Source organism: Corapipo altera, unplaced genomic scaffold (assembly GCF_003945725.1).
Source record: "Corapipo altera isolate COAL_440 unplaced genomic scaffold, ASM394572v1 50, whole genome shotgun sequence".
Taxonomy (NCBI): Eukaryota; Metazoa; Chordata; class Aves; order Passeriformes; family Pipridae; genus Corapipo; species Corapipo altera.
Window position 1 is genome coordinate 11,950,187 of NW_020884889.1, and position 13,982 is coordinate 11,964,168.

Consider the following 13,982-nt stretch of genomic DNA (forward strand, 5'->3'; position numbering starts at 1 on the left):
TAGAGTTACAATCATTAGGAAGTGCAAGAAACTGCAGTGAAGATTTGTAAAAACCCCTGAATTTAAAATACAAATAAATAGATTGCATTCAAAATAATTAATTGCTAGCAGTAATCAAACAACAATCATATATAATCTTAATGCCAGACAAAACTTTGTTTTACAGCAGATGGGAGGCAATTCTGAGAAATATAATTACTCTAGCTTTAATAGAGAGATGAGTAAAATAATTCAAATTACTATGTGAATTCTGCATCAACTCTAGAGTTGTACAACTGTGTTCACCATTATCCTCTTACAGTTTCCTATCAATATAGCCACATGTACCTTTGCTTCTAGGAACAGCTGAGTATACAGCTTGTTCAAACCTATAGCTCTGGAGGTTTTCCAGTGAATCCAGGTGACTGGCTTGTGGTAGCACTGTTATAATAATGAAGCAGTAACCAATATTTTAATTAACATTTCATTAGCTTTGTGTCCAAACCCCTTAGTCCAACTACACCATATTCCACCCTTAAGCCTTCTTTATTACCCATTCTCCTATCTCTGCCTACCTCCCCATCAGATGAGGTCTCCTCCTCTCAGAGGCAGTTCATCCCACCGTGGAGGTGTAGCACAGGAGGCTCATGTTTTAGCTGCACAGCTGAGGTTTGAGCTGTGAGTGCTGAGAACTGAAATCAATGAATCCCAAAGCAACGAGAAATGGTTCATATGTAGGTCAGCACCTGCTCTCTCTCAGGGGAAAGCCTGGCAGCTGCTGTCCTGCCCAGGCCCACGGGGCGCTCAGGGTGTAGATCTCTGTGTAACTCATGTCAACCATCACCTGCCTTTGCTTTTGTCTGCAACCTGAAACTCTCAGAGATGTCTGCCACAGTATCTCTAGAAAATATGTTTAATGTCTGGGTGTGTGTCATTGTTTGATTTTTGGGGTGAAAATAGAATGATGAACGACGACCTTGCGGGTGCCCAGGCTGGAGTTTTGGGGAATTTATCACTATAAGGAGCACAACAAGTAAATTACAAAATATGCTCGGCAGCCTCTCTTTTTATTACCCTCTACCTTTGTGTCAGACACACAGTCACTGTTATAAAGCTAATGTCTTGCAGCAAAATATCACCCTGGGGAACAGCTATATTTCCTGGGGTGAAGCACTGCAAATGTTAGCAGTATGCAAAAATATCATACTACCGTTCCACACCAGAATACAAGGAACAGCTGATGGCAAAATACAAATGAGTACTACAGAGAGTAAAACATGACAGCCTGACAGTCTCACTGACATGTATATTACTGTCCTCATTGTTTGAGACAAAGCCCTCTGATGAGGAACTACCTAGTTCCTTTTGCAGCTGATGCAGTATTCTCTCTTTTTAATTAACACTGATCTGAGTGAAGTGTTTAGTCTCCCCATGTGGAAAAAAAAAATCTTGAAAAAGTAGTTTTGGAAGCACTTTGATAACTTGTTGACTCAAGTTACAGGAGAGGGGAACGAGATGATCTTTGATGTCCCTTCCAACCCAAACAATTCTATGATTGTATAATGATTCTATGAATAGGGATTCAGTTTCAAATAAGAAAACACTTTAGGAGTTAGGTACTGTGCAACAGCATTGCTCAGGGAAATTTCTCACAGGTTTTGAATGCATGTTGAGTGTCTGCAAATAGTTTCTGGTTTTCATTATTTTACGTACATAAAAACAGAAAAAGAAATAAAAATTATATAAAATTCTAAAAAGAGATGTGTGCGATATATAAATGTCTATATATGTGTATGTTTGATATATAATGCATATTTTATATCCCCTAGGGATTCTTAACATCTTCCAAATAAAGTAATATTAACTAAGTAGTTTAAAAATACAGAAGTAAAGTTAATATTTCGTCATCTAAGACTGATATATAAAATAGCCCTCTGTAGCCTCGTGCTAATCAGGGCTACTCTGCTGGTTTCCATTGGGTTTTCACTCTATCACTCTTTATATAGAAAATATTATATTCTGAAATGTAGCTTGGGGGATTAGACAGCCATAGATAAGTTTCTGATATCATAGGATTGGATTTATCAAAGTCACACAGATACTAACGTGTATTGATTGCACATAACATAACATAACAAAATAAAAACAAAGCAATATAAACCCAGACATTCATTCTACAAACTGTTAAAATCAATGATGAGAGAAGTTGAAAGGCCTGTGTACCTCAGATCAGCCTTTACAGATTCGTCTCAGGGTAATACAGATGTAGATTTTAATTCTGCTTCCCACCGTGCCTGCAGTTGCTTTCTCCACCTTCACTCAGTGTTTCAGAGTATAAAACATGTTTACTTGTCAACCGTTTACCCTTTTTTTTTACTTGAACTTGGAAAAATCCCTCTGCATTTGAACTGATATATATTTGAACATATATCCCTCTATATATGAACTGAATTCAGTTCATATATGCAAATACATACATATAGTCATATATATATATACACTCATATATATAGTAAAAGGAAGCTGAGAAAACATGGTTTAGTGCAAGTCAAGAATTTATTTTGATACACATCCTATGAAAAATTGCTATTACTTCCGCTTTCAGATTTTGGTATCTTCTGTGGCAAGACAAAGAGTTATAAATCACCTAGTTTAGATGTTACATTAAAAAAAAAACAAAACATAGAATCTGCACTGTTTCCTGTGTTTGTAAATCTTTAGTGAATAACATGACTTTTCTCTAAAGATATTTTTCTTATTGGGTGTTTCCTACAGCTTTAGAGTGATCCTAAATACAAGAAGTAGCCAAGTCAATTAACACGAGTGTATAAAAACCTGTATTGACATGTCTTGATGGTAAGACATCATCTGGTATTATTGTCTGTTTGATCTGCCAGCAGAAGCCTCTCAGACTTCTGTTTTGCCTTTGGTCAGTCAGTTGTTGAGCTTTTAAGTACAAGACATCTTATGGCATTTCATGGATCTGTGCATGGGACAACACTACCTCCCAAGTGATGTCAAGATATTTTAAGTGGTTTCACAAAAACAAAAGACAGGACACTTCACAAAATGATTCTTTTTAAAAGTCAAGAATCATGAATAGCTTCTGTTTAATTAATGATTTTGTCATCTTGATATATTGAGATTTTCTCTTCCTCTTGACCTTTGCAGTTTTATTTTTAAAAAATTCTCAGTCTTGTTAATATCGTCTGCAATGATACGCAGCATTTAGTGGCTTATATATCTTCTCACTGTATTTGTGCCAACATGGTACTAATTGGGTATATCAGGTATTAGTTCGTATTCTTATACTGGCAGTTTCTTCTAATGAATATAACTAGAGTGAAAAAAGACTGTTACTATTACCAAGATAAGCTTTTTCCACTTAATAGGCCACACAGTTAACTGTGGTGATACTTCAGAAATTCGATCTGTAAGCTATTGTAAGTGTATATTTTGCCTCTGTACAACCTAATCTAATCTTGGCATTTTAAAGCCCCTTTACACAACTTCTGCATAGCCTGTAAATACTCTGTACTATGTAGATGTGTATGGTATTATTTTCTAAAGGGAGAGGATGCATATCATGGAGAATTGGTTGGATGTGGGACTAAATCACAGGATCGAGACATGAGTTATGATCACAGTTACAAAATTAGAGGAGATAATTGCTTGGTTTTTCAGTTTTTTGAGATCACAGTGAAGGAAAAACTTGCTCTTTTATCTAGTAAAAACCATGTAAAACAAATAACAATGCTAACTATACTAACAATTCTTACTGACTGTTCACAACACACTGATGATGAATCCATGTCACCAAAGCTGCCTTCAGCAAAGCAGTTTGGAAATCAAACTTGCAGTGCCTCTAAAAAGTGTTTCATTTAGTTATGAAAATGTTAAAATGCAAGTATAATTATATGATGTTGTACCCCCACTCACTTCTACAGTGTTATGCTGTTTACTGTTCCTTTCAGTCACGTCAATAGAAACATTTTGAAATCAAACACACTACACCACTGAAAATTTTTTTTCTATGTGAAAATAGCTTGTTCTCAAGTTATTTTTTATTCTAAAATGGAACTTTCTTCTGTTGTTTTTTCAACCCTGCAACTACTCAATGCAATCAGATTTCCAGCATTGTTTTACCCCATTATAATGGCACTGCACCAAACCTGCCAGAATTGGAGAAGCATTTGGACAATGCTGTCAGACATGAGGTGTGATTTTTTTTGGGGTTGCCCTGCACAAGGCCAGGAGTTGGACTCAATGATCCTTGTGGGTCCCTTCCAGCTCAAGGTGTTCTATGTTTCTATAATGCTTCCATGAAGGTATCTGTTGCTAGAAACCACATAAAACAAATAACAATGCCAACTATGCTAACAGTGTAAAAACAGCTTGAACGATTCTGAGTGTTTCTAATACACTAGTTAGACTTTAGGATAAAGAATTGAAATTACCGCTGGGCATGGGCAGAGTATGCACTTTTATTTCAAGGCACACAACTCCATCTGTTAATGTGAGACTATTTTAAAAATACCTTCTCTGGGGCTTTTGAAAGGACCATATTGATTTTTGAGAGATATATGTTTCAGAGAATTTTTGTAGAAAAAGCCTCCTTGTGCAACTACTACTTTGTAAATTAGTTACTTTTTACTATCTCTCTTAAAAAAATGGATTTCACATTCTGTGATTCACATTCACAGTCATGAAAAGCTCTCTAAGCTACATGTCACTCACTGCAAGTTGTTTTCTGTGAAATATAGTTTTTGTATAAGATGCTGAGATAAATGTGAAGTGGCTTTGTCCTCTACAACTGCCTTTCAGTTTCTTTGATTTAAACATGTACAAACCTCTCAGAAAAAGATGGTATATCAGACATAAATCTTTGATATAGAAACAAGGCCTTCTAATAAAAAATATAGTGTACACCAATGAAAACCCTTGTGAGTGACATTAATGCTCCAATGTTCATTTCTGTTTTGAAAAGCACTCTCCTTAGAATGTGTTTTTAATTGCCAGTGACACCAGGCCCATCCTCCCTTGTACCTGAACTTTATTTCAGTTGCTTTAGACATTTGAAGTGGTACCATTTGTAGTGCAACTGAGTATGTAGCTGTGTGATTAATGACACTTTTCTAAAATATTCCACAGTGGCCACAGAAACAATTTCAATTAAGTGCTGTTGAAATTCCCTTTCTACCATTTTAAATGCCGTTAATAGATAAAAGTTAATTGAGGTTAAAATTACATTTAATTAATTCACCATGATGCTGATACAGTGTTATGTCTATTCAAAAAGATACAGGATCCATTGAAGTGGTCATATATGGACTAGGAATGAAAAGTACAGGGAATATATGTTTAAATTTGCAGGATCATAGGCATATGTTCTTTATGACTTACTAGCTGAGACCCCTTTCTATCTCAGACAGCTGTGTAGAAGAGGCAGAAATTATGTGTGTATGTATGTGTGTATCCATACAGAGCTAGAAATATTTATTTTCATTTTTGGGTCTCTGCAGTGAAGTTATTTATTGGACATTAGTAAGGAATCTGACCCTTCTGTCAAGCAAAGAACTACAAAATACTTTGTCTATGAAATTGTAGGCTAAGAATTCATAAATGAAAACTGTAGGTGCAAAATCTAGCTGTAAGTCCACATTTCAGTTAAACTAAAAAATACAAAATTCCCAATAAAATAAAGGGAAATGTAACTGCTTCTGCATTTAGACCATACAGCATAGCAGCTGTTAGGCTGAATATTCTCAGAGTATAATTCAAAACAAAACATTAAATACTCTTCAGCATTGATTTGTTCCTTATTGTGTAGAGTATAAGTTCTGCCTCAGCAGAAAATTTTACCTGCACTCTGTTTCAGCACAACAAAGAATTTAAGAATGTACTTAATTAAAGTGTAGACATACACCAAAAATAAAGCCTTTATTGATCTTCTTTGCTGATATGACAGTCTTTGCACTATGTTTTTTTAATATTTGTCCACAGCCAAGTACAGTACTCCATAAAATCTACTCTGAGTTGGATAACCAGTCTTCTTCTAAAATTTCTGATGATTCTTAGCTTGTCACACTTCCTGGCCAAGTAACAGTCTGTAGGTGAAAATCCATAATATTTTTTTCTAATTTCTCTAGTAAAAATATATTCAATCTTGTTTTAACAGAGTAAGAAACAAGAAGTTCCTAAAGAAGAACAGGGACCAACAACAAAGAATTTGGATTTCTGGGCACAGCTTATTACTCTGATGGTCACCATTATAGATGAAGATAAAACAGCATACACACCAATCTTGAACCAGTAAGTAATTAATTCCTCATGAAAAATTAAGAATCATGGATTTATTAAAATAAGGACAGGAAATACACTTGAATCAGGACTTGTAATTTTAAATAGAATCTAGCTAGAGGGTTTTATGCAGAATATAACATTGGCATAGCTTGATAAAAACTTAGTGGTCTGATAATGGAAAGAGAATCTTTTGTTTTGGGAACACTAAAGACAGGTGGTATATGAACCATCCCAAAAAGCTGAGTAGCAAAATACCATGCAAGAGAACAAAATGGGTAGAAGGGAAAGTTCAGTAAAAAGGTGTGATGACATTAATGTTGTTATAGTATCTTTATGCACATAGTGTTCAAATCACGCTGAGAGTCTTTTGGGTATGAGTTTTAGGGATTTATTTGTATCAAAATAATGAACTTCACAAAAAGAACCTCTCCAAATTTACAATTGCCTGGGGAGAAAACCTAACCACACTGACTTGAAAATTCATAAAATGGAGAGCAATATCCTAGAGATGGAAGCTGACTACTCAGAATTGACAATGTAACAGGTGAGGGAGGTACAATCAATAACCAAGACAAGTCAAATAACTTAAGGTTGATGCAGTAGTAGAAAAGAGAGAGCCAATCAATAAATATAGAAGGAGGAGACAGAGTGCTGGGTTTGAACACAAAATATATAGGAGTGCAAAGGAACATGTTTCACATCTTACAGCTGCAGAAACTGGCATAGCACTAATTGAAATGCAACGTGATGAGGCCCCAGGGAAATGTTTTAGCTCCTTTAGCTCTTCAGAGCTGTTTTACAGAGAGACAGAAAATCTGGGCACAGTCTGGCTGTAATGACTTATGCAAAAGTTAAAATTGAAACCTACAGCTGTATTATGACAGAACAAGTAATAGAGGTGTCTGTGGCTGCATTTAACTGAATGGTCTGAAGGGGAGCAGGAATAAGCTTGTTTCTTTCAGCCAGTATAGTGTAGATACTGAAGGCACTCTGCATATTGAGATGTGTTTATTTGTTGATGTGTTTATTTGGACTTGAAATATAATCAACAAAGAAACCTCTTGGAAGATATTTATTTGCCTTCTGATTTTTACAATTTAGTGTGAAGTTCCTCCATTAACTTTTTGTCTGACAGCTGTGTAACAAATACACTTATTATAAAACATGTAACTGAAACAAATACACACATGCATTTCATTTCAGTCTCTTCATTGAAATTAAACAAGTGTAATTGGGGGCTAATTATCTTAAAAAGTTGTTCTAGCTATATTTTTATACAAATGCGAGGGAGAAAGTAAAGGGATAAATAACAAAGTTCTAAGGGGATTAGTAGGTTCCCTAAAGTACAGCTGAGTGATTGTGTAAGATGTGAAAAGAGAATCAGGAGTGGACGGAATTGGGGCAGTTCAAGGGAGAGAGCTGGTGTCTCTGACTTCTCTCCCATTTTCACTGTTGTTTTGTAAGTGGAAGAGTGAGCACAGGGAATAAAATGTCTTTGAGAAGTAGGAGACATGAGGAGCAAAAGATGAAGAGGCTGTGAGGGGAAAAAAATTGCAAAACTATTCAGTTGCTTTGGATACCTTTTTTAAAAAAAAAGCTTCTCCTAAAACAAAAGCAGCTCGTAAAAACTATTGAGAACAAATGACAGCCTCTTCCTCTTTGCTTACCCCAGGGAAGAAAATAGATTAAAGTGAATGAAAAGGAAATATAAGCTGAATACTTAAGAATATTGCAAAACTATGATTCCTTATCAGGAATACATGGCCATGGAGTGTTTCAGTGAAATATTCAGGCCTACATCCATTTGAAATCTATTTTAGAAATGAGGTAACTGAAGATCCTCAGGAGACCTCCAAGCATTCCGATAGGAGTTTTCACAATTTTATAATATTGCTCAGAATTCTTTTCCTCAACCATTTTTGGAAACCCTATTTTTATATCTACCTTAGAGGCAAAAATTATGCTGTGATACAGTAGTTTGAACTGTATCAGATTATGAATCCAAATGAAACATGACATGATTGCCTCAGCAAGCGCTGCAGCCACTGACAGACCAGATCAGACCATCCAGTGGGAGTATGGGAGGAAGCTGCAGTTCTTATATGACATAAGAAACTCGACAGGTTTGAGGGGAAGAACATGGTCTGGTATTTAAAGTGTGAAATTCTCATTCAAGTAGTTGAACAATGTAAAATGTGTTTGAAATCTGATTCACAAGCAAATCTAGGGCTTCCTGTTACTTGTAAATATACATTGGACAGGCTGTGAGACAGAAGAAATTGCTATCAAAATAAAAGAGTTATTTTAAAAAAAGGAACAACAAATCAAAAACAAAATCTTCACCTGAAATATGCTTGTGCATTTTGAAAGCAAAATCTAAACTTTGTGCCTCTGCACATATTTTTTTTTCTTGCATATATACCCAGAATAGTCAAGTTGCTATTGTAGCACAAATTTAAGAAACAAGACAGCTCTAGTGGGACTTTTCAATTTGCTCTTTACTGATCCTTAGATCTTTGCAATGTAAGGATCTGTTTTCTCTGAGATCACACTGTGTTCCACACACTCCCTCCCCATTCCACAGTATGGAAAGTACTGGCTAGTGAAATCTGTGGGAGCAGATTTCCTCATGCTTCAGGAGCTAGGATGTTTGATAAATCTGGGAAATTAAGGATGATAGTAACTTGTATTGCAGAAACAGCAACCTGTGAGTCAATGAGTTATGAAAGGTATGTCAGTGGGGAAAAAATTATGGAAAGGAGATCAAAAAAGTCAGAGTACACTGTATCAGGAATTGGGCTGTGTCAGGCTAACTCTAGAATGTTTCTTTGATGGTGGAGAGTGTATCTGACATGTTTTGTGTCTTGATTCAGTGATATTTTCCATTATCAGTTACACTTTATTCTGTGGAAACATATGAATATCAATTCTTTCATTGAACTTGTGAAAATTATCCTGCAAAACAAAGCTGTACTCTGGTTTTTCACAACATACACTGTCATTTGCTCTTGTAGTACTGAAAGACCAGATTAGTTTTACAGACTATTAGTAGTGCAAAGTATCTGTCTTATGTGTTATGTTTTCTTCAAGAAAAGGAATGTTACTTTTTAAAAAATGAAAACTTTGGCTAGGTGGAGAATAGAGCACAAAAAGTAAGAATAAATGAACTCTTTGCTCATAGTTTAAGTAGAATACATGTTTTCCAAAATCAGGTAGAACTTTTGTCTTAAGGGTTAGTGAAGCAGTGACCATGGCCAGCACTCCACAGATGGTGTAATCTAACCTCTTGCTGCAAGCACAGCACAAAAATGAATGTATTCACCCACAGGACCGGTGAGATTTAGTACCTGGATGAGATTGAACCATCCAAGTATGGAATATGAGCTATTCTGAGAATGTACCTCTGAGCTTCAGGGAGTTTGACATTCTCAAAATGTAGCAGACTGAAGATCTGACAGCACAAATTAAGAAAAAGCATTTTTAATTGTCATGATAGGATTTTCTTATTTCAGGGTTTAACTGGAGACATGCAGCACTACCTGTGATAAATGCTTTGGGGGTTTATTTATGTTTTGCTTATACATTGATTCTTTTCATTTTCATTTGAGTTCAATTTCACTCCATTGATCTGTGGTTTTATATATAGCCCTTTGTTAGAACTAGCCAGTGAGAACAGTTTTCACTAAATTTTTACTTAATTAAAATCAATAGAGAGAAGACATCCACAAGTGGCTGCCTTTTACATGTAGTTTAGTCTTTTTGGAAATACATGGATATCATCATGTAGGGGCAACCTAACTGTTCTAGATAAACTGAGATTTTATGGTGTTGTTCTAAGAATGACATAGAAATTGGGGAAATTACAGCCTATGGAACAAATAACAGTATCAAGAGCAAAAAGAATAACAGAGCACTTTTCTGGTCATCCTTTTTCTTTACTGAGAAATGTGATAATACGTGGCTTACAAAGATTAGAAAATGCGATTTGTAGAGTTTGGCATGGGAGATTTCTCTGATATTTTGCTGCTTAGGGACCAAATTCTGAAATAGTTGGCAAAAGACAAGTCTATCGATTTTAGACTTTGTCTAAGTGAAGTCAGGTAGGATGAATCCAGGACACTGTGTTGAACTACAGTAATTTATACAACACAGATAATTGAAGTTTGTGTGTGTGTGTGCATGTGTTTTCACAAATTAAAATGCATACACATATATATCCCACTAATCAAAAAAATGCATTTTTATCAGACCCAGCCTTGCTTCATGGCCAGCTTTGCATTAGGGTCAAAAGACAATGTCAATGTTAAATCAGCTGTCAATAACTCCCTCAGGGTAACACTGCCAAAGTTCAAGTCTGGTGCTAAGAGAGCACTCAGACTGGACTGAAGGTTAAGAAATTAAGGCAGCTGAGACGTATTTCAGCTTTTGAGCAGCAATTAATTTTGTGTTAACAGAATTAATACAGAGTTCTTTAGTTGAGCAGCCATTAGCACAAAGAAGGCTCAGTGAACTGAGATAGCAATTGCCTCCTATTAAAGTGACTGAGCTAATGAGCTGTTTAAGTACTTTTTCTTTGCAGATATTATCAGGGTCAAATATGTGCCTAGAAAGTATACATTAATTAGATCATACTGCTACCACTATAAAGTTGCACATAATTCTCACTCTTCCTTTATCAGCAAGAGCTTTAAAAATTCTTTCACTTTTACAAAAATTATTACAGAATGTTTTCTGAATCTCATTAGTGCTTTAATAAACGCACTACTTTGGATCAAATTCTCTGCTCGTGTAAAATGGTGTAATAAACTCAAGACAAAAGTCACAGAGTGTATTTTCTCATGAATATGAGAATTTCCTTACTTTATGTGTTCCCAGCAAACTGTGAGTGTATCTGTGTGGCTCTCACTGCACCCTGTGGTGTAAACAACTGATTTAACACTCAGGGGTTCTGTGATATACTTTCTGCTCTTCAGCTGCATGACCTGGCATGATCTGCTTCTGAGAACATCCCACACCTGCATTAAGAACGCCTCTTTTTTTTCAAGACAAATAACTCTTCTTTAAAATGTGACATAAAACATAGTGTCTATCACATAAATATCAGCTTTTTCTCACAGCTAACAGTGAAGATGGTAACTGAAAAGTTATGACTTCTACATAGAATAAGGAGCAGATGGGACCTATGAAAAAGTTGTGGAAAAAACATTTAATTGATACCTGCAGAACGTGTCTAAAAAGGACTGTTTCTTTAAGATGACATAAAGCATAAAACCAAAACTAAAATTCTGAATTAAAATCTGCATTTCACTACCTGTTATATTCTTTAGTGCTTTATCCATACTTCAAAGTGGAAGTCTTCAGACAGTGAATTGGATTCAACTAGTAAAAACCATTATAGCTTCACAGACAGCTTCACTGTTTTCCAGTGTAATAAGGGAATTAAAGAAAAGCTGTAGCTGCTAAACATCTGAGCCAGCTCTATCAGATTTTTCATAAGCCATCTGATTTATCTGAAGTTGAGGAGTCATCTGCAAGATAGATGGATGGTTCTTGATTTAAAATGTCATGTGTGGGAATTTGTGCAACATTCAACTAATTACTTACTCAGGCCTCTGCACTGAAGAAGTTTGTATTTGAAGATTTGATGGTTTATATAATTGTACAAAATATAAAATACAGTAAGTGCATACTAGAGGAATTATTCTGTGGAAATATTTGCCTTTCTGCCATGCAGCTGTAAGCATAATTTCTAACAGCAGGTGAACTGATGTAATGTGATTGATTGCAGGTTCCCTCAAGAGTTGAACATGGGGAAAATCAGTGCTGAAATCATGTGGACTCTGTTTGCCCAGGATATGAAATATGCTCTGGAAGGTAATTAGAACAAACTATTAGTTACTCTAGAGAGTTCACTAAGACTGATTTCCGCTGTGACACCTGGCATCAGATTTCTGCATGTGGTAAGAGCTTTCTGGAGTACTTGTTTTAGATGTTTCACAGATTAATGAAAAAGAAGTGTTGTAAAGGAAGGAAATCATTGCACTGTGAGTATATGAAGTCATCTATGGAAGAAGAAGACAAAAGAACTGTGACTTGAAATGCTATTTCTTATTACCTGCTTCTGACAAAAATCATAAGTGTCCAAAGAACCACAAATATCCTTGCTGGAGAGCATTTTCGACACTCCATATTTTCTTACTAGCTGAAAATTGGTAACCTGGCTGTAAGAAACATTTACAGAATGAAATTATGGAGAAAGCACACACTATAATTAAATCTTTTTGTGCTCAAAAGGAGGTTGTATTCATTCTAGTTCCAACAGAATCAAATGCAATTTCATTTTATCCCCTATGATATTACTGTGGTTAACCATTGCTAAAATATACATTTTTTTTCTACGTAGCAGATAGTCTTCAACTAATGACTTCAAACCTACTCATTAAAATATGGTTACTGCAGAAAACCAAGTAAAAATACCTGCATGAAACTACCATTGTCTTTAGTCAAGTCTGCTACTAATTACAGAGCAAGTCTGACAGGGTGAAAAAGAAGTATGAGGTTGGACTTAAAAAATAATGCAATTCAACAGACATAAAAGTTTAAACAAAATGAATACTTGAAGATCATTTCTATATTATTTTGTCCAGAATGGCTTTGATAGTGGTGCTTTGATGGTATGGTAGATTTTTATGATGACAAAGAAAAACAGAAAAAAGATGAATTACTAGAATGTTTCTTGATGGAAGAACTATTTTGTTCATCTGCTGTTATGTTAGTTTATTTTATGTTATTTGAATGTGGAACTTGCATACTAAACACAGCAGAGGAAAAAGACAGGAAGAAAGGAAGGAAGGTAATTATAATATGTAGAATGAAAACAGAAGATGAGAAATCTAAGACACAGGTAGGAGAAGAGATGTTCAAACTAATGTTTGAAAGTGATGTTATGTGGTCATGTCAGAGTGAACCAAAAGCACAAGTCTGAGAAAGCTGATGTCAGGCAGGAGATTATCCTTTGAGAGTGATCGATGAAGGTAAAAGCTTCCAAGAGCTGAGAAGCATGAAAACCAAATGAAAGCCACTGTTTTGGGTTAGAACATATTGCTGGTGGAACAACCTCCTATTTGGAGAACAACTACCAGAAAATTGCTGTTCAGCAACTCAGTGTTGGGGTTGAATTTACATACAGTTAGCACAGATAACTAAGAATTTCCAACAGCCACTACTTGCTTCATAACTTGTTTCATAACCTCGACTGTGTAGCTTTAGTCTGCACACAGACATCCCTGAGTGCCCCAACGCTCGTAGTGCTTTAGTCATTGAACTATAAACATTCTGTACTGCAACAAGATAATTCACAAAAGATAATTCACTCTACTTGCTAAGTAGAGCATGCTGATCACTCAAAGGTGTCTTCAGATCAAGCCACGGTTTGTTTCTTGATTGTAAAGAATAGAACAGGAAGCTCTTGAGGAAGAGTTAATTATACAATATATGAAGTGTGGGTGGTAAGGCTGAATCAGGACTTTAAAACAAATATTAATGTTAACGTTAATCCTAATTCTGCAAAGAGTGATATAGAGGATTCATTAGAAGGCACTTGACTCTTTCTGTCTATTCCAAACCTGTCCCCGAATATGGTCTCATCTCTGCGTTGCTGTGGATACTGTCTTTCTGAGTAGAGTAAATGCCCTTCTTGT

General features: G+C 35.6%; 1 protein-coding gene across 4 annotated transcripts in view; it reads left to right on the forward strand.

The window, feature by feature from the left end:
* Positions 1–13,982, forward strand: part of UNC13C (unc-13 homolog C) — a 143,499-nt gene that overhangs the window by 79,285 nt on the left and 50,232 nt on the right. For all 4 annotated transcript variants that reach the window (XM_027644325.1, XM_027644328.1, XM_027644329.1 and 1 more), the window contains 2 exons: positions 6,158–6,291; positions 12,071–12,156. In XM_027644325.1, coding sequence (XP_027500126.1) covers positions 6,158–6,291; positions 12,071–12,156 — 220 coding nt within the window. The remainder of the gene's footprint in view (positions 1–6,157; positions 6,292–12,070; positions 12,157–13,982) is intronic.